Source organism: Budorcas taxicolor, chromosome 3 (assembly GCF_023091745.1).
Source record: "Budorcas taxicolor isolate Tak-1 chromosome 3, Takin1.1, whole genome shotgun sequence".
NCBI lineage: Eukaryota > Metazoa > Chordata > Mammalia > Artiodactyla > Bovidae > Budorcas > Budorcas taxicolor.
Window position 1 is genome coordinate 86,335,404 of NC_068912.1, and position 20,144 is coordinate 86,355,547.

Genomic DNA, 20,144 nt, shown 5'->3' on the forward strand with positions numbered 1-20,144 from the left:
AAGCAGATTACCATCCCCAGTGTGGGTGAGCATTATCCAGTCTTTTCAGGAAGTGAAGAGAACCAAAAGCTGGAGGGAGAATTCTAATTATATAAACTGGGACATTGCCTTCTGCCCTTGGACTGGGATGTATACCATTGGCTCTTTCTGGTCTTTTTGGCCTTTGAACTTGACTATACCACTGGATCTCCTGGGTCTCCAGCTTATAGACAGCAGATTGTGGGATTTCTTAGCTTCCATAATTTTGTGATCCAATTCTTTATAACAAAGTACAAAGTATATATACACAGCTCCCCTGGTGGCTCAGAGGTAAAGAATCCACATGCCAGTGCAGGAGATACAGGTTCGATCCCTGGGTTGGGAAGATTCCCCTCAAGGAGGAAATGGCAATCCACTCCAGTATCCTTGTCTGGGAAATCCCATGGACAAAGGAGCATGGCAGGCAAAAGAGTCAATGGAGTCACAAAAGAGTCAGACACAATTTAGCAACCTAACAACAGTGTGTGTGTGTGTGTGTGTATATATATATGTATATATATATATACACACATATATATATATACATATATATATATCATAAGACTGTTGTCTATATTAGAGTTGTATTCTGTTTCTCTGGAGAACTCTAATATAGACAACAGTCTTATGATCCTTTGTGTTCTACAGATTTGAGAAGACGTATTCTTCCTCTCTTATGAGGAATATGAACCTTCATTTTCCTAAAAGAGACAATTTCAGTTTACTATCACCTTATATTCAGATCTAGGGTAGAAGGATTTTGCTGAATCTATTTGCATAAATATGATTTGATTAGCAGTATGTTGCAGAGTTATCCAGTGGATAAATGTAAATTAAGTCATGTTTATATTTAGGGACTACTCATGGATGTTTATATACTGATATATACCTATATATCCATTATAGTTATTTCTTTTTTTGATGCAATAATTGCCATATTTGGCCAGTGGAGACACTTCAAGTTGGCTCTAGTGTTATTTTAATATGACCCAATAATAGTCTTTGATAATACTTATCCAATGTAAGATATTATCATTATTGGTTATTTTTATTGGTACATAGACTATAAATACTTGAAATGAGAGCTGGGATTAAAGCATTGTATGAGAAACAATAATTTTTAGAACACTGAATTGAGTACACACACAAAAGCTTGTGAGGAGAGTAAAATAATAAGGAAAGGTTTAAAAGCGTAACACATTGTTATCTCATTCTACATTTACAATCATAAAGGTGTTTTTTTTCTTAACCACTTCCTCACCAACTCAATCACCTTTATAACAAAGTCAACATTGTATATATTTCTGGTAGATTTCATAAGCTCCCAGAAGTTTCCTGGCAATACCTTGTATTAAAAAGAGCAGGTGATACCAAGGCCAAGTATATGTTCCTGACATAAATAGCAGGAAGTCTATGAAGTGTTTGTTTTCAGAAGAGTAGGTTTGAAACATATGCTTGAATATATAGAAGCACAATACATTCTCCAGTGCAGTATAACACCTGTGTAGAACAGCTAAACCATATGTTTCAGAAATTATACTTTGAAAATTACTATGTAGATGTCAAAAAGGAAAATGCACATTTACAAAAAAATAAACACGTTTGCTATTAACACAACTTAACTGTATGTTTTCTTCAATCCTTTTTAATTGCAACAAGTTTTCAAAAATCTAAGATATGTCAAAACTTCTTCTAAAGCCATTAACATATAATAAGCCAAAAATCTAAGAAGTCTATTGTCAAAGAGATGATACTAAAATTTCTATGCAACACTGAGATTTAAATCAACCCAGTTTTAATGCAACTCACAAAATGTAGTATCAGAAACTCCATGTGTCACAAAATAGCTATTGGCAGATATATTTTCCATTGAAATTTTGTTGGTCTCAGGGAAAGAGAGTTCTACTCTTTTTAGCTGAAGATCTAACACTGTGTTAAGGTTGTTCATGTTGTAGGTATGGTTTAGGGTAGGGTGTGCACAGGAAAGTAAGGTAAGAGTGAGATGTCCTCAGGCTGCTGTGTGTGATTGGAGAGTTTCTTACCTGGAATATACTCTAGAGCAGAGGAAGACTTACTGCTAAGTCACTTCAGTCATGTCCGACTCTGTGCGACCCCATAGACGGCAGCCCACCAGGCTCCACCATCCCTGGGATTCTCCAGGCAAGAACACTGGAGTGGGTTGCCATTTCCTTCTCCAATGCATGAAAGTGAAAAGTGAAAGTGAAGTCACTCAGTCGTGTCCGACTCTTGGCGACCCCATGGACTGCAGCCTCTCAGGCTCCTCCATCCATGGGATTTTCCAGGCAAGAGTACTGGAGTGGGGTGCCATTGCCTTCTCCAGGAAGACTTAATGTTGGAATAAATGGAAATACTAAATTTGATAATATTACCAAGAAAGGCAGGATTGTATCTTCAGCTGTATTTAACACAAGCTGCTACCTTAATGATTTGATCTATGCTGCTCTAAGAGCTAAAATTTAACTGAAAGGATAATTTGATTGAATTGAAAGATTTATTATAATGTGTTCCTAAATAAACACATTCTTTGAGCCTATTTTTAATGACTAGTTTGTGCACGCTGTCATTTCAGTCATGTCAGACTCTTTGTGAACCTATGGACTGCAGCCCATCAGGCTCCTCTGCCCATGAGATTCTCCAGGCAAGAGTACAGGAGCGGGTGGCCATGCCTTCCTCCAGGGGATCTTCCTGACCCATGGATGGAACACGGGTATCCAGCTTTGCAGATGGATTCTTTACTGCTGAACCACAGGGGAAGCCCCAGTGACTAGTTTAGACCTTGACAATTAATACTCATTTGTAAGGTAATATTTGATGTGGCAAACTAGTGAATATAGTACATTGATAGAGTAAAGCAATTTGTTTCTATAATTAGGTAAAATAACCAAATTTCATTTAATAGCTATTAATTCGCTGAATAAACCTCTTATTCACAGATAACGTGAAAGAAACATTCATACAACTCAAGTTAAAACATTTCAAACTCTTGGTCAGTTTGGTTCAAATTACTGTAGTGGTTCTATATGAGTACAATAAAATTTTCACTACAAAAATGAGATAAGTCTGGAAGATGCCTCACAACTTCTCTCTCTCTAGGAGATTCACAGTGCACATAGGATAAGATTATTCTAGTTCAGTTCAGTTCAGTCATTCAGTCGTATCCGACTCTTTGTGATCCCACAGACTGCAGCATGCCAGGCTTCCCTGTCCATCACCAACTCCTGGAGCTTGCTCAAACTCATGTCCATCAAGTTGGTGATGCCACCCAACCATCTCATCCTCTGTCATCCCCTTCTCTTCCCACCTCCAATCTTTCCTAGCATCAGGGTCTTTTCCAGTGTGTCCGTTCTTCACATCAGGTAGCCAAAGTATTGGAGCTTCAGCTTTAGCATCAGTCTGAATTATTCTAAGATATCCTATAATAACAAAGCCTATTTTAACTGTTTCCCAAAGTTGTTCCTGGATCATTTTCCCAAGGAAAACCTTTATTCTGGTAAACCCTGTTGGCTTCTTATACAACAGCTCTTCCCTCCTCCCCTTTTCTAACAGAACAATGATTTCATTGGAACAGCAATAAGCCCAGTCCCAATGCATCTTGCGTTCTCTAAGCCAGTCTTGAGAATCCCTAGTGGCAGACCTGTGATGCAGAACCTGGCCAATGAGGCCTAAGGAGAAGTCTCCTGAGAGATTCTTCCTTTATCACAAAGTGTGGCATTGCGAGCCAGGCCTATTACACTATTATCCTTCAGATACTGTTCTGTGAAAAATAAGATGCCTCTAAAAGTGACAGCCTCTTACAGTCAGGAAGTTACAAAACCTGAGGTCAAAAGCCTTCTGGCTGAGGTGGGAGGAACAGAAGGATAAAAAGGACTTGAATCTTTGATGAAATTGTTGAATCCAAAAATCAACTTGATGACTGCACCTGTCTCCATATTTCTTAATAAGAAAATATAAATTTTATATAAGCTACTCTCAAATGTGATTATTGTCACTTGCAGCTCAAACCATCCCAACTTACAAACATTCTCTCGGGCAATGGAATTAAGAGGGTGTCTGGCTGATTTCCTGTGAGATTGAGTGCTCAATATGCACTAGTTGGGGAAGGAAGCATGAAGGGTTGTTCAGGGCTGGGACCAAGGGGATTAATTTAACAAGACTGAACCTGCTGTTCAGATCATGGCAAACTTAGCTTCATATGAGTCAGCATGGTGCTAATGGTATGAGGTCTATTCGCTGTGAAGTACATCAGTAAGGATAAAAAAAGATTATGCTGAGGGAAGAAACAATCTTAAAAATTTAAGTCTCATTCAAGCTGCAAGTCCTGTGGGTTGACTGGGGTCTCCGCTCTGACTCATCTTCACTCTGGGGCCCAGGAGAAGGGAGAATCTTCATCTGGACCAGTGCTGGTTGTTGTATAAGAGAAAAGAAAGCTCTGGGGATTCTCACTTGACAATCAAAGGCTTGGGCCAGAAATAACACCCATCATTTCTCACAGCTCATTAAACAGAACTGGTTACAAGATTCCACTCAACCATAAAGAGGCCAGGAACGGGAAGCACTCAGAGAACATCTTCACCGGCTATGGCTCACAGCAGTGGGGCTGGCACCGCAACAGAAGATTCTAGCCAGAAAGAATGCTTGAGTCCCTTGGATTCTCTCTGGGAGATCTGTCTGGGCAAAAGCCAGGCCTGAGTTGGTGGCTGGAGGATTTCAGGGAACTGCATTTGGCCTTGGGGGAGAGAGCTCACAAGCACTAGACAGTGTGTCAGGGTTCTATCAGACAGCCCAAATCCAAGAAGGACTCTGGCCCCAGGAGGGAAACTGGAGGCCTAGATGTATACCACAAGTTTCTATTTGCTGAGTTCAGGTAGATAAACCTTCTATATGGTTTAATTTGAGAGGAATTTCTGAGGCCAGGTGGCATGGGAGAGAGGATTTGTAAGTCAGAGTAGCAGGAAGGTGAATTTAACCAACTTATGGTTGAAGGAGAGCCAAGGTTCTACCCAGGGAGATAGTTTCAAAAGTCAAATTTGAAGGGATTAGTGAGGCCAGAAATAAGAGAATAAGTCAACAAAGCCCGAGTTCAGGAGGATTACATGTGGAATGCAATGTAATGCGAGGCATGGACTTTGACAAGTAGCTTAGGAATAATGCAGTGAACCATGTGAGTGGACTCAACATTTCTTTCTTTGTGTCCAGCATAAGGAGAATTGCGCAATTTCAAGGGGTCATGCCAGACTGGACAAACATGTTTGTTCCTTAGGGGAGAAGCCTGCGATTTAGTGAGGTTCCCAGTGCCTTGGGCCTAAGGGCAGAAAGACAAATTACAGACTCACTGACTGGGGAAGAGCTGCAGCTGGTCTGAACTGGGTGTACACAGCCTGGGTGTACCTTGTGGATGGAGCAGAGCTGAATCTTCAGCGAAAGACCTTCAGTACCTGAGCTTAGCAGAGCTGAAAAAGAGGGCTGGATGTTTCATCACTTACAGATGACTTTTCAAGACAGACCTACATTACTGGCATCCTTGGACTTCTCTCAACACCACTCATTGGGCATCTAGAATGAGATTTCTGGGCATTTGAAATCTCTTTCTATGTATGTCCCCTTTCTCAGTGACTTGCACCTGGCCCCTTGATGCACTGACAAGAACTATTCTGGCACTCTTGACCTAGTAAGAACCCATTAATTGTTGGTTGTTATGGATGGAACATAGAAATTTTATCCACAGAAAGTGGATATAAAGTTGTCCAACCTGACTGGAAACAATGCTTCTAGAAACTTTATGATGTAAAATTGGATTGACTGAGGAGAAAAACTGCTATTTGTTGCAATTCTGTTTTATATCAGGCACTGGGCCAGGCGGGGCTTCCCAAGTGGCATTTCCCACGTGCCAGTGCAGGAGACGTGAGATGGGGGTTCCATCCCTGGGTCCGAAAGACCTCCTGGAGGAGGATACAACAACCCACTCCAGTACTCTTGCCTGGAGAATCCCATGGACAGAGAAACCTGGTGGCCCATAGTCCAGAGGGTCACAAAGATTCGGACATGACTGAAGCAACTTAGCATTCACATACACGCTGGCCAGGTACTTTAAAACATCAGCCCATTTACTTCTCACATTAGTCATGAGGCAGATTTTCTTTTCTTTCACTTTATAAATAAGGACCAGAGACTCATAGGTTAATTAGCTTGCATGAGTTTACACACTGTGTGGATCAGTAAGCAATGAAGCTGTGTTCTGAAGGCAGGACTCCATAGCCCAAGGCTTTATCACTTCACCGCTCTGCAGACAACAGAAATAACACAGTACTTTGATCAACCAGTGAGCATCAGAAGGGGCCTCCTAGATATTATTTACACATCTGCTCAAGAGGGGAACCACAGAGGAGAGAGCAATTAGCTAACTAGTGAATCATCCTCTGTTGCACAAATAAGCTAATTGAATTTACTTAGGAAGAAGCAAGGCCTCCCTGTTTCTGCTATCCAGTCTTGGGCCAGTTAATTTACCTCTTGGAGCCCTGGTTTCTGTATCTATGAAATGTGATCTCCCCCTTTGTCAGGGGTTCCTTTACCAATCCATTTATAAGGAGTGGCTGAGATTATATATGTTCAATCAATACGGATACTGAAAAGAAATATTCAAATGGAAGGCATCATTATTGACTTTGCCCACCAGACATGGTAAGTACAATATTTTCCACTTAAAATGTGTTAAAATTGTACAATAGGGAGCCAGGCTAACCCTAGATTTTAACGAGAAAACACTTCTTCTAATCAAGACATCAGACATAAGCAAACAAAATTAGGTCTTTAAAACAATTTATTCTAATAATCAAGACATCAGACATAACTTAAGCAAACAAAATTAGGTCTTTAAAACAATTTATTCTAATATGTAATTTTAAATGATTTTCTGTATAGAATAGAAATTGATCATAAGATCAATGAGTGAGCTAATCACAAATTAGGAAACCTGAATTTATTAGTCTTTAAGTTACTTTTGATTTATAAATTTTATATAATTGCCAAATATTTAGAAGTACAGGCAGAAACATCCCTTTAAAAATGTACTGCTTTTTAAGTTCTTTCTATGAAAACTAGGAAAGGAAAAACCCCATTTTTTATATGCAAGACTTCCTCCTATTAACCATCAATAACAGTTAAGTGTATTTTTGGAGACATGAGACAGCACAAAGATGCTTCTGTAATTCATTAGAAGGCCCTTCTTAAGTATAATTATATTACACAGCTCTGCTTGGTCATTAGTTTCTTGTTTAGCAACAATGTCCTTCATTTTAAATCCTCTGATGGTGGTAATCATTTGTAACTATGCCCTTGAATTCTGAAAGCATGTGTTCCACAGCCCTGATGAACAATGGGTATTTCTGGACAACGATGTAACTGGTTTCCCATAAGAGATCATACAGAAATGGCCTGTAACAACACCAACAATTTACAAAAGGTTTCTGAGCTTGAAGTACAACCCCAAGTGTGGTATGTGGTTATGCATGTGTATGTGTGTGTGCACTTGTGCAATAAAAAACTAAAAGCAAGTCGTTAGATACAAGGCATGATTTTCTTAATGGCTTAATAACCATGTCACATTTTGAAGTTTTTGATGCTGCTTAAATTAAGGTGTGTTAACACATAGCATAGATTGACCTGAAAGTGAGACATTTTGGAGATATTTTTAGTTTTACCTGTCTTCTTTGTGCAGAAAAATGTCTCATGTTTGTGTATTTATTTACATATATATATATTGAGCACCCATATGCATTGGGAACTATTTAGGTGCACAGAACACAGGTCTTGGTTTCCATAAGAGCAACCAGGTCAGTGGCAGGGGAACAAATAAGTCAAGCTGAATAACCTGATTATCCTCCAGCCAGTGAGAAACAGAGGATCACGTTAATGTTAAGACTTTAATGCTCCAGCTTGTTACCCTCACCTGCTGATCTAGTGCTTCCCCAAAGCTGGGGGTTTCCAGGGATGCCCTACAATATTTTGACCACACCCCCTGGAACACACTCTTATCTTTCTGCCCGCTAGTGCAACCAGCAACAACACAGACTGCACTCTGATATTAAGACCAACTGCCCAGCTGGGATCCCCCTGAGAGAGAGCATCATGTTCAGCTGCTGCATTTGGACACTAGCGTCAGGTCCTGTTGTTTATCCCTGCTCTGCACCACATCACACGTTCTGCTGTCCCTGTCTTTTCTTCCCTGTTTCCCTCCTCTCCCAGCTTTTGTTCTCCCAGGCTCTTTGGAAAGCCATATTTACATTCTTCACATATGGCAAGAGTTTTTGGTCAAAAGAAAAAATCTGCAACTGCTCCTTAGCACAGTGATTTGCGAAACAAGGCTGGCTTCAACTTGAAAGAAAAGCTTGCGGTAGGCAACCAGATCAAACAAAAATCCCCAGAACCACTCTGGCCACACTGTAATTCTTATTCATAAAAGCTAAATATACTTACACTTTACAGGTGTGCATTAAATAAAACCCCCCCTTACCAGTACAAGAAGGTGAGTACTGGAGTCATTAAAATTTTTATTATTGAGCCACCAAAGGTTAAAGAAAGCCATATAGACATCTACATTTTCCTAAGACACTGGCATTATAGTAGGAACCAGAATTATTTTCTTAGGGATTAGCCATCTGGCCAGATGGCACCAGAGAACACTGTGGGAACAATACTTCCAGAGTGCCTATTATCCGCTGAGGTCGGGCCTTTATGTTTTCTTCACTGAATCCTTATGACCAACATTAGGAGGTAAGTAACAGGTAGGTAAGCACTGACAGAGAGAGAGACTGAGGCTTACAGGTTAAGTATCTTGCCCAAGGCTTTTCAGCCCTTCTAACTTACTTCAGCTCCTTACTCTTAAGATGCCAGAGCATTTCTAGGATTCCCATGTTCCTTGCCTCTTTTGTGTGTTTTCCTTTCTCTACAAAGCAATGGGAACACTAGGTCAGGTTTGGTTTGGATAGGAGTTGCCTCAGAGAATGACCAGTAGCTCTGCTAGTCATCCACATCACAAGCACTCTAACCAAAGAGCAGATGGATAGTAGGGACAGAGTCCTTTGTAGGTGTTATTAATACAAGGAAACACTTGCAGTTTTGCACCCACACAGACCTGGATTCGTATCCTGTCTCTACTACCACCTGTGGGACTTGGGGCAAGCTGTTTAACTTCTCTGAGCCTTAGCTTTCTTAACTGCAATGTGAAGTTAATGCCACCTACTTCTCCACACTATGGCAAGGATTACAGGAAGGACTTGGCAAACAGTGGCTGATTATTTTCCCTCCTACCTCTGCAGTTCCTGAAGGCACAGCTCCTGCGTTCATCACTGCTTTGCTCGAGTGGGGCCAGGCCTGCCCTGGTCTCTAAGTCAGTGTTGATCAGCATTAGGAGCCTAGGCCTTTCAGACTGTGGTCCTGACATCTCGCCTAGATCCTGCTATACCTGACTTCTCCTCAGTCTTTCTCATCCCTAGCTCAGGTTCTGTCTGGGGTCTAGGTGAATGAACTGGTCTTCTTCCTGCTGCCAAAGCCTGCTGGATTAGATGGCCACACTCACTTTACACCCTAGTCCATGCCCAAGATCTTGATATCCTTTAGATGCTATAGAATGCTGGCCTCTGCAACTGGGTATGATCATCCTACTCATAATTTGTATTGTTATTGTTCTGAGCATCTCCTCAGAAGTTAGACGTGAAGCCAAGCCTAGCCTGCAATGCAGGAGACCTAGGTTCGATTCCTGGGCTGGGGAGTTTCCCTGGAGAAGGAAATGCCAACCCACTCCAGTATTCTTGCCTGGAGAATCCCATGGACAGAGAAGCCTAGCAGGCTACAGTCCATGGGATCACAAGAGTCAGCCACAACTTAGCGACTAAACCGCCACTGAGCATCTCCTAGGTGACAGGTCCTGCAGAAATACAGGTGTGGTCCAGACAATGGAGCTAAGTGCTTTACAGGTATGATTTCACTTAATCCTTGTTATGATCTGGTAAAGTAGGTACTATGAACATCATTCAAAAACTGAAGCTTGGGAAGATTGGGGACCTTTCTTTAAGTCATGCAGGAAGTTAGAGGTGAAACCAGGCCGAGAATCCCAAGCCAAGGGTCACAGCCATTATACCATAATGCTCCATCTACTCTGTCAATCTCCCACTTTTCTGGCTGTTTGATATGCTCTGTGGCAGCAGGTAGCTTCTTTCAATGCAGCAACTCTTACAATGTACTGTGATTAATTTACTCATTTCTGTCTTTCTTTAGACTGGGAGAGCCCTGACGGCAGGGACCATGTGTTTTTTCCATCCCTGTACTCCAGTGTGTAGCACAATACCTGGCACAGAATAAAAAATAAGAAATCCAAAAGAGGTTTGCTGACTGAGTGGTAGTGTTTTTTTCTTTTCTACCTGCTGACTTATGTTGCTGAGGTTCCATTTGCTTTCTATCCAAACTCCTCTGAAGGATGACAGCTCTAGAATCAACACTAGCAGTTACTCTTGGGTCCAAAATGGTGGGTGTGTGTATGTACATATGCGTGCATTTGTGCTTGTATGTATGTGTTATGATATCAACTAACGTAACTGTAGTTGTGTTTTCAAACACTTGTCTACATCAAAAACTTTAAGCCACCATGCTTCTTTTCCACACACTTTGCATGACATAAATACTTTTAAAGAATATAGTCTATTAAAAGAACAGAATGCTGCTCAATTTGGGTTTTGTCTTATGCTCCCTTCTGATCAGATGCAGGCTACGAGTTCCCAGCCAGAACGATGTTGTGTCCCTTCCAGGCTGTCACATCTGGAGGCCCCTGATGTCTATTTATGCATCTGAAGTTAATTTTGATCACCCAGTCAAGATGATGTCCTATGTCTTCCCAGCATGGTTAACATTTTTTTCCTTCTTTTAACTGATAAACAATCTATGAGGAGACATTTTAAGACCACACACATCCAGTTACTCATCAAAATTTCCTCCTGGATTCATTGATGATTCCTGCCTGTACGTATCTTTAATATGATGTTTGCAATATGACTCTTGTGCAGTTAAAAGGAGTGGTGGTGGTGGTTTCATCATTAAATTGTGTCCAACTCTTTGCAATGTCTCAGTCTAAATTGGATCCTATGCAGGAGGGAAAATTGCCATAGAAGACATTATTGAATTATTGACAAAATCAGAATATGAATGGAAGATTAAATCAAAGCACTATATAGAAATTAAGGCTACTGAAATTTGCTCTCAAGTGATTCATAAAAATCTGTGTGTATATGTATTCATATGTGAATGGATATATATGAGTATACACACACACATGCACACACACATAGAGGGAACATATAAATGAGAAAGCACATGGATGGGATAATTATTCAAAGGTAATGGGTGTTCCCCCTATTATTCCTATTCTTTCAACTTCTCTGTAAGTTTGAAATTATTTCCAAATAAAAAATTAACAACAAGTTTTTAGCCACCTCTAGAATAAAGAGGAAATGGCAACCCACTCCAGTGTTCTTGCCTGGAGAATCCCAGGGGTGGCAGAGCCTGGTGAGCTGCCATTTATGGGGTCACACAGAGTCGGACATGACTGAAGCGACTTAGCAGTAGCAGAATAAACATTGGATGTCCCACATGAAGTGATGTAAGTCTTTAGTGGCTGACATCAAATCAATTACCAAGGACCATTTCTCCTGGATGGAATGATCCCCAAGTTCCAGTCCCATAGGAGATCCTATGATACCTGGTGAAACTTCTGTCTCCATGATGGTGCCCGTAGCAACTACCAAGCAAATAATGGTGGTATTTTGAAATGGAAGACTCTAGTTTTGGTTGCACATGTCTCAGTTTGCTTTATTAAAAGACAATGCAGAAATGAATGAAATGATATCTAAGGGTCTCGAATGTAAGGTGAAATGACAGAGGTCCACGATGCAATGGTATGAAACCTGGCATCAGCCCCTGCAAGCTCTGCTCAGTCCCCTTTCATGATGGCTGCATACTCCTTCTGGTGTTCAACCAGCTTCAGGAATACTTGATATTTCTTGTCATAATACCTGTAGGAAAAAAATAATCATGTTGAATGATCTCAACAAAACGGTTGTGCAGCTTCCCCCAAGGTTTAGAAGAACAGGAATGTGTCTGTTACGGTTTTGCAGACACTTCCCACTTTTTGGAGGCAGACAGCAGCCTGAGTCACATGTTTCACACCCACTATCTTTAACCTCCATGGGTGAATCTACATCTCCATTTTAGAGCTAAAGGCTTTACATCTGAGAGTTGCTCAAGGAGACAAATCGAAAAGAGTATCACTAAAAATGGGCAGAGCTGGAATTCAAACTCAGGGCTACCTGCTTTCAAAGCCTCCACTATAACACAGTGAAAAACCCAGGGCTGACACAGGACTTCTCGCATTCTCAGCTTCAACAAGTGTTTCATATATGACTACTCCACCCCTACTCCAGTTTAGTGACTGGTTTAAAGTCATAGCCTGCCCAGAGATGAGACTGAGTGTCTTAATCACCCTTTGCAGATTCTGCACCAGTATTTCCTTTGCAGACTGCTTGATCTGGGAGTAAAACCCCATGAAAACATGACTAACGCCTCTCCTGGAGCTGCACCCTGCCTTCCAGGCATCCCACAGAGGACCCTGCTTTCCTGTACTCTTGGGCTGAGTCTTCAGACGAGACGTGTTAGAACTATTGTTGCCCATGAGTCAGACAGCAGAGCAGCTGAAGCTACCTTGGCATCACAATCTTCAAAAGGACAATAGTAGCTAAGACCAGTTATACTTGCAGATGGCAGCTTGGCCCTTATTCCTTTTGGCTGGGAGAAAAGGTAAGGGGTTAATGAAACCTGTCTAACATGTCTTGGTAGATTCTGAGGTTCGTTGAAAAGAAGTCTTCATGAAGGAACTTTGGGGCAAGCTTGGGAATTGGGAGTGAGAGAGTGTAAGAGTAACCCTGGATTACACACAGGGACTTCTACCTGTAACACCCAGGGCTAAATGGATCAATAGGAACACAACCCCCCAATCCCATCCCAGCCCCTACCCCTAGCATTTCTACTTTAAGAATTCTGGTAACTTAAGAGCTGTGATGGGGCCAAACACAGGGTTAAGAAGTGGACTTTGAGGCCTGGGTTTGAATCTCAGCTTGGCCTCATTGCTAGTTGTCTGACCATGGATATTTTACTTAATCTATTCGTTCCTAAATGTCCTGTTTGTAAATGGGACGGCTCTCAACCTCGGACAGCTCTCTACCTCTAGAGAGCTGTTATGTGAACTAAATGAGGTAATATTTGCGAAGCTCTTAGAACAGCACTGGGATCATAGCAAGTGATATCAATGCTGGCTACGGCTACTCCTTACAAATTAATGTTCCAGGATTATCATCAATCTTACTATATGTGTAGGTGCTACTAAAACTTGCTCTATGAGCCTCCGAATTTATTAACCACAGAATGATTTGGGTAACAGCAATTTGCTTCTTCTAATGTTGCTCTCTGACCGTCTAATGTCAAGAATTTTTTTTCACTACATGAGATGGATTTTCTGACTTTGGGGACACTTCTAGAAGGGAGCTGGGGTCAGTATTCCTTCTCATACACTTGAAGATTTCCAGTTTTAATCCTGAAACCTTCGCAGCAACTTTGTACAGTGGGAAAAGCATCGGCTTTTCAGGCAGAGAAGCCTAGGTGATTTGGGGGAACTTCTTTAAATGGTCTGAGTCTCAGTTTCCCCGCTGTTAGAGGGATGATAACAGAACCTAATGTCATAGAGTGACTGAACTTTAAACATGAAAATGAACATGAAGTACTCTGCAGGCTGTCAAACCCTTATACATGTGAGCTAATGTTCTCATATCCTTCTAGTATTCTGAAATGTCAAGAGACTGTTATTCAGGCATAAAAAAGAATGAAATAATTAATGAAATCTGCAACCACATGGATGGACCTAGAGATTATCATACTAAGTAAAGTCAGAAAGAGAAAAATACCATATGCTATCACTTATACATGGAATCAAAAAAAAACTACACAAATTAACTACTTACAAAACAGAAATAGACTCACTGACATAGAAAACAAACTTATGGTTACCAGAAGAGAAAGGGAAGGAGGGATAAATTAGGAGCTTGGAATTAAAATATATACACTACTATATATAAAATAAGCAACAAGAACCTACTGTTTAGCACAAGGAACTATACTTAATATCTTGTAACGAACTATAATGGAAAAGAATCTAAAAAAGAATATATATATATACACACATACATATGCACACATATATACATGTCTGCATAACTGAATCACTTTGCTATATGCCTGACACATAGCACAACACATTATAAATTAACTACACTTTAACAAAAAAAATAGAGATGGATAGACTATATTTTCCCTTGTTTATACATGGCAAGCTGAGGTCCCAAGGCACTTCTTTCCCTGTGCTTTTTATTTTTCAATCTTTTTTTTATTGTGGTAAAATATACATACCACGGGTTCCCTGGTGACTCAGATGGTAAAGTGTCTGTCTGCAACGTGGGAGACCTGGGCTCAATCCCTGTGTTGGCAAGATCCCCTGGAGAAGGAAATGGCAACCCACTCCAGTACTCCTGCCTAGAAAATTCCATAGACTGAGGAGCCTGGTAGGCTACAGTCTATGGGGTTGCAAAGAGTCGGACACGACTGAGCAACTTCACTTCACTTCATACATACCACCGTCTAGACATTTTAAACTGCCCAATTTAGTAGTATTAAGCACATTCATATTGCTGTGCAGTCATCACCACCATCCATCACGGAACTGTTTCCGCCTTGCAAAACTAAACCTCTACCCATTAAACAGCACCTTCCCTTTCCCTCCCCCTCCCTAGTCTCCAGCCACGACCATTCTATTTTCTGTCTCTCTGAATTCAGCTATTCTAGGTCCCTCATGTAAGTGGCATGCTACGCTAAGTTGCTTCAGTCGTGTTTGGCTCTGTGCAACCCTATGGACTTAGCCCGTCAGGCTCCTCTATCCATGGGATTCTCCAGGAAAGAATACTGGAGTGGCTTGCCATTTCCTTCTCCAGGGAGTTGCATGTAAATGGAATCATACGATATTTGTCATTTTGTGACTGACTCTTTCAACTAAAATAATGTCCTCAAGGCCCATCCATGTTGCAGCATATTTCAGAATCCTATTTTTTTTAAGGCTGAGTAATATTCTATCATATGTACATACCACTTTTTCTTCATGTATTCAGCTGTCAATGGACACCTAGGTTGCCTTCATTCAGCTACTGTGAATAATGCTGCTATGAACATGGGTGCCTAAATACTCAGAAGTGGAATTTCTGGGTTATATGATAATTCTATCTTTAAATTTTGAGGAACCATTGTATTATTTTCCACAGAGGATGCACCATTTTACATTCCCACTAGCAGTGGGCAAGGGATCCAGTTTTTCTGCACCCTTGTAAATAAAAGCGAAAAGTTAAAGGGTTAGTTGCTCAGTCTTTGTGACCCTATGGACTGTTGCCCGGCAGGCTCCCCTGTCTACAGACTTCTCCAGGCAAGAACACTGGAGTGGGTAGCCATTCCCTTCTCCAGGGGATCTTCCCGACCCAGGGATTGAACCCAGGTCTCCTGCATTGCAGGTGGATTCTTTACCATCTGAGCCACCAGGGAAGCCCATACTAGCTATTTTTTTTGCTTTTTTGACAGTAGTAGCCATCCTAATGACTGTAAATTGGTATCTCATTGTGGCTTTGATTTGCATTTCCCTAAAGATGAGTGATGTTCATCTTTTCTTGTGCTTACTGACTGTATATTATTTTTGGAGAAATGTCTATTCAAGTCCTTTGCCCATTTTTGATTTGGGTTGTTGGTTTTCTTGTTGAGTTTTAAGAGTTATCTGTATATAGATATTAATCCTTGATCAGATAATCTTCGATCCTTCCATCTTGGGTCTGTGTGGCACAGACCTGAGTGTTCTGTTCAGACAAGAACATGATTTGAGTCAAGATGACGTGGAGAAGGGCCCAGAAGGGAACCGGCTTCTACTTGCAAATCTTCGGGCCACCTGCAGATGGCGCCAGAGCACCGTGTGTGGCTCCCTCACAGAGGCCCGCTCCCGGCAGACAGCAAGGAACCAAGGATTCTCCAAAGAACACGTGGGATCCACTCAGAACGGAAAACCAGACTTTCCTCAAAAGTCTTCGGAGGGTCAGTGAGGAGATGGAAAGAAGAATCTGTTCCTAATTTCAACAAAGGAGGGATATTGCTAGCCCAGGGCTCCCACCGGCACCGGGAACTCAGATCTCTTCCATGTTCGGGCATTGAGCTCCTGCAGGCACCGGTCTGCTTTACAACCCCGGTATTTAGAGAGGGGCTTATATTCAGGGGATTAACAGCTCCCATTTGGAGATCTTCTAAGAAAATAAAAGGTGGATGGCTTTTTCCATGGACCATTCCACTCTGTTAAACGTTGATCATGCTTTGGTGGGATCAGCACCTTTTCCTGTCCATTACATAAGGTAGAATTTGCTTTTGTCTTAACCGCAAATACTTTCCTAAAACGATAAAAGCCACTGGCACAACTGTTCCTTCATCTCTAAACTGACAACCAGTGAGTCAGTATAGTTTCTTTTCATCTCTCGAATGGACTGTTGAAAAGCTTTCCATCTGGTCTCTCTGCTTCTACCCTCAGGCCCTCTCGTGCATCCTTAGAGGATCTTTCTAACACCTGCATCTGAACAGGTCCCACCACTCCTTAAAATTCACTATCTCCATTCTGCTGGTAGGATGAAACCTGAGGTCCTAAGCTCTCTCACAGCTCCCTCTGAGAGTTCCCCTACACCCGGTTCCATTTCCTGTCATCTCCCATCTCATACTTTGCATTTCAGGATTATGAGTTGTTTAGAGTTTCCTGAATATACGATGCTGTACCCACCTTTATAACTTTGCCTTTATTATTCCCTCTACTGACAAAGTTCTTTTCAGTTTTGGTTTGACAATTTCTTTTAAGCATTTAAGGCAGGTAAACTTAACCTCCTCTCAAAAGCTTTCCCTTACCCCTACAGAGTCAAATTTTCTTCTGCTTTGGGTTACTTTATCACCTGGTAATACTTTTATTATCTAACATACCTGTTTGTCCTGAAGTGATCTATTATATAAATAAGATTGTGTCTTACTCTCTTCTAAGTCCTGCCTAGATGTCAAAGAGCATAATGGCTTAAAGATAGGAGGGACTCAATAAATAAGTGTTTTGTGAATTGGGGTTAAAGCATTAATCAAAGTGATGGTGGTCTACTGCACGGCACAGGGAACTATACTCAATATTGTAATAACTGTAAAGGAACAGAATCTAAAGAAGAGACACACACACACAGGCACACACACAGGCACGCGCGCACACACACACACACACACACACAGGCACACACACAGGCACACACGCACACACACACACACAGGCAGGCATATATATAACTGAACTGCTGTGCTGCATACCTGAAACTAACAGGATATTGTAAATCAAATATACGTCAACTAAAAAAAAAAAAAGTCATGTTGTAACCCTCAAAGTCACGTAATGCAAAGGCAAAGGGTGGAGGAACAGATAGATGCTACTGTGTGGGAAGACATGAGATTTCCATTTTAGGACAGATGAGACCAGATTTGCTGTTAATGATCTAAGGAAAACAACATTGATTTGAAAGTTCAAAAGTTAATATTTGACCCCCAGGTCTGGCCCTTCCTAGCTCTGTGATCTTAGGGAATTGAAAAGGACTTTACCTTTCTGAGACGCAGTTTTATCAACTAGTAAATGAAAAGGCTGGCTTGCTGACCCCTGTGGTTTATTCCAGCTCTAGAGTTGCATGTGTCTGTTGTTTTCATTCCTCAGCATTGTGGACAGAAAACATATAAACTTACCTTTTATCCTCATGTCTAGGAAACACAACTTTTCCAACTTTGCTCATTTTTGCCATTGCCTCCTGTCAAATAGAAAACAGAACACAGCTAAGTTGGAAAGTTAAAACCTAAGTGAGGCCTGTCACAGGCAAAAACATGCTAATGAGAATTTATTTCCCCTGAAGAGATTCAGTGAGTTCATTTTTTTTCCAACATAATTTCTCTGGTGTTAAGATTAAAACCCAATGAATATTAAAAGTTACATCTACCACCACAAGCTTGGGCATAATAAATGATTGCCTATTGAGACCTCCAGTGCATAAACAACCTGGAAGGCAAAGCACTTTTGTGATGGCTCGCAGGGGACTATGGGAGGGAACTACTGGACATGTTGGCCTGAGAAGGCAACATAATCTGCCACTGAGCCTGTTGTCCACTTAACTCACAACAGTAACTGAACAGAAGCCACTCTGCACCCAAACTTTAGGTCAGAATATTTAAGACCTCTTCATTTCACTTTCAGTTCTTTTCCCAGCAGTCTCTGCAACTGTGAGTACAGATGTGAGACCTCTGGGCTGAGCCTAACAGACTTGACCTCAGGACATTCTTGTCTTTACAGTGGGGCAGGTGGGCAGTCAGCAAGTTGTAGTGTCTTGGGTGGACATGGTTGGAATGAACAGCAGCAAGATAAACCACAGATTGCATTGGCTCCATTGCATGAACGGAGAGGTCAGGTTTCCTTGGCTGGCCTCCCAATGTTGTTAAGTCCGTGGGAAAGTTAGGGGAGTCGAGTGAACCCATACTTTGTGGAGTCCAAAGTCTTGACTTTGGGAGACTGTAAGCAATAGCATGACAAAGCTCCTCAGAAGCGGTCCTGTCTTGGGAACAGCTATTGAACCCTTATTGTTAAGGATGTAGTCATTCTGGGGTCACATATGTACAACTTCTTACTCCATACATGTATTAATTATGATGTACCAGACACTGTGCTAGGAATACAGATTTGTGTAAGACATGCTGTATGGCCTAGAGAAACTCACATATTAGCAGAGGAGGAAAGAAACCTAAGAATCTGGCTACCACACACAATGCGAAAGGCCTGGGTATCTTCAAAACATGCCCAAGTGTTTCCTTGAACATCCTTACCACTTCACTAGTGAGTTATTTATTTACATACACATGCATATGTATTTATACAATTCTATAAACATTATATTTATTATTTATCACTAATTCTGGTGTGGCAAGTCATGTACTTACTAGTTTATATTCCTTCTCTGCCTCTTCATCCTTCGTTCTAACCAGAATGTAAGCTACATAGGCTGGGAGATATGTCTATTTGCTGCTTAATCTCAGTACCTAGAATATTCATAAAACATATTGAGCCCCTTCCATGTGCCAAGCACAGCATTCAATACATATGGAAAACAGAGATGAAGAATAAGTGGTCCTTTCATCAAGGAGCTCACCATGGAATGGAAAAGACATTTACTGCAATCAAAATAGAATGTGATAAATACATGCTAGAGGCAGATAAACTTTTCAATAGTTATTCAAGGATTAAGAAACTTGACACTTTTTCATCTGCTAATCACTTACACATATTTCCAATCTGGCAAATATGTTCTGCCTGCTCTTTCCCAAGGATGCCATGGACATTCTGACTAGTTATCTGGCTTCCTAGTGTCCAGTGGTTTTAAAAGTGCTGTTTGGGAGGTCAGCGATGCTGAGTAAGAAGCCCACTGACAGAAAAAAAAAAAAAAAAAAACAACAAGCAGGCTTACTAAGGAGGAGGTTTGAAAAATTATGAAAAATTATTGAAAAGGGAATCAAGGTGAAAGGATAAGAACCAACAAAGGGCAGTCTGGAGACATTTTGTAAAAGAGCAACCGTATCTTAGTGTGGTCACTGCTATTCCACTTAGCAAGAATATTTAAAGAGCTCTGCTCACCCCAATGTGTGTCAGAACGTTCTCCTTCATAAACTAAATTCTGATTTCCTTTAAAGCAGGTCCCATGTGTTGCTGAGATGGTCATAGTCATCCCCCTCACCAACTTTGCCACTAGGTCTCCTGTTTTGGGCTTGCTTCTTCCTTCACAGCGGTGCTCTGTTCTGCTCTGCTTGTTTTAGGGCAGACCTGCCTGCTCTGAATCTTAAAAATACCCTGGGGGAATCCACGGCATTGGGCTTCGGCTTTAGAC

The 20,144-nt window shown here is 41.2% G+C and overlaps 1 protein-coding gene across 2 annotated transcripts in view; it reads right to left on the bottom strand.

Annotated features, from left to right (window-relative positions):
• Positions 1 to 11,878: 11,878 nt before the first annotated feature.
• The window catches only part of FGGY (FGGY carbohydrate kinase domain containing), a 501,197-nt gene continuing 492,931 nt past the window's right edge, over positions 11,879 to 20,144 (bottom strand). For both annotated transcript variants that reach the window (XM_052636858.1, XM_052636853.1), the window contains 2 exons: positions 17,965 to 18,026; positions 11,879 to 12,098 (listed from right to left, as the gene is read on the bottom strand). In XM_052636858.1, coding sequence (XP_052492818.1) covers positions 17,980 to 18,026 — 47 coding nt within the window. In that variant the 3' untranslated portion in view covers positions 11,879 to 12,098; positions 17,965 to 17,979. The remainder of the gene's footprint in view (positions 12,099 to 17,964; positions 18,027 to 20,144) is intronic.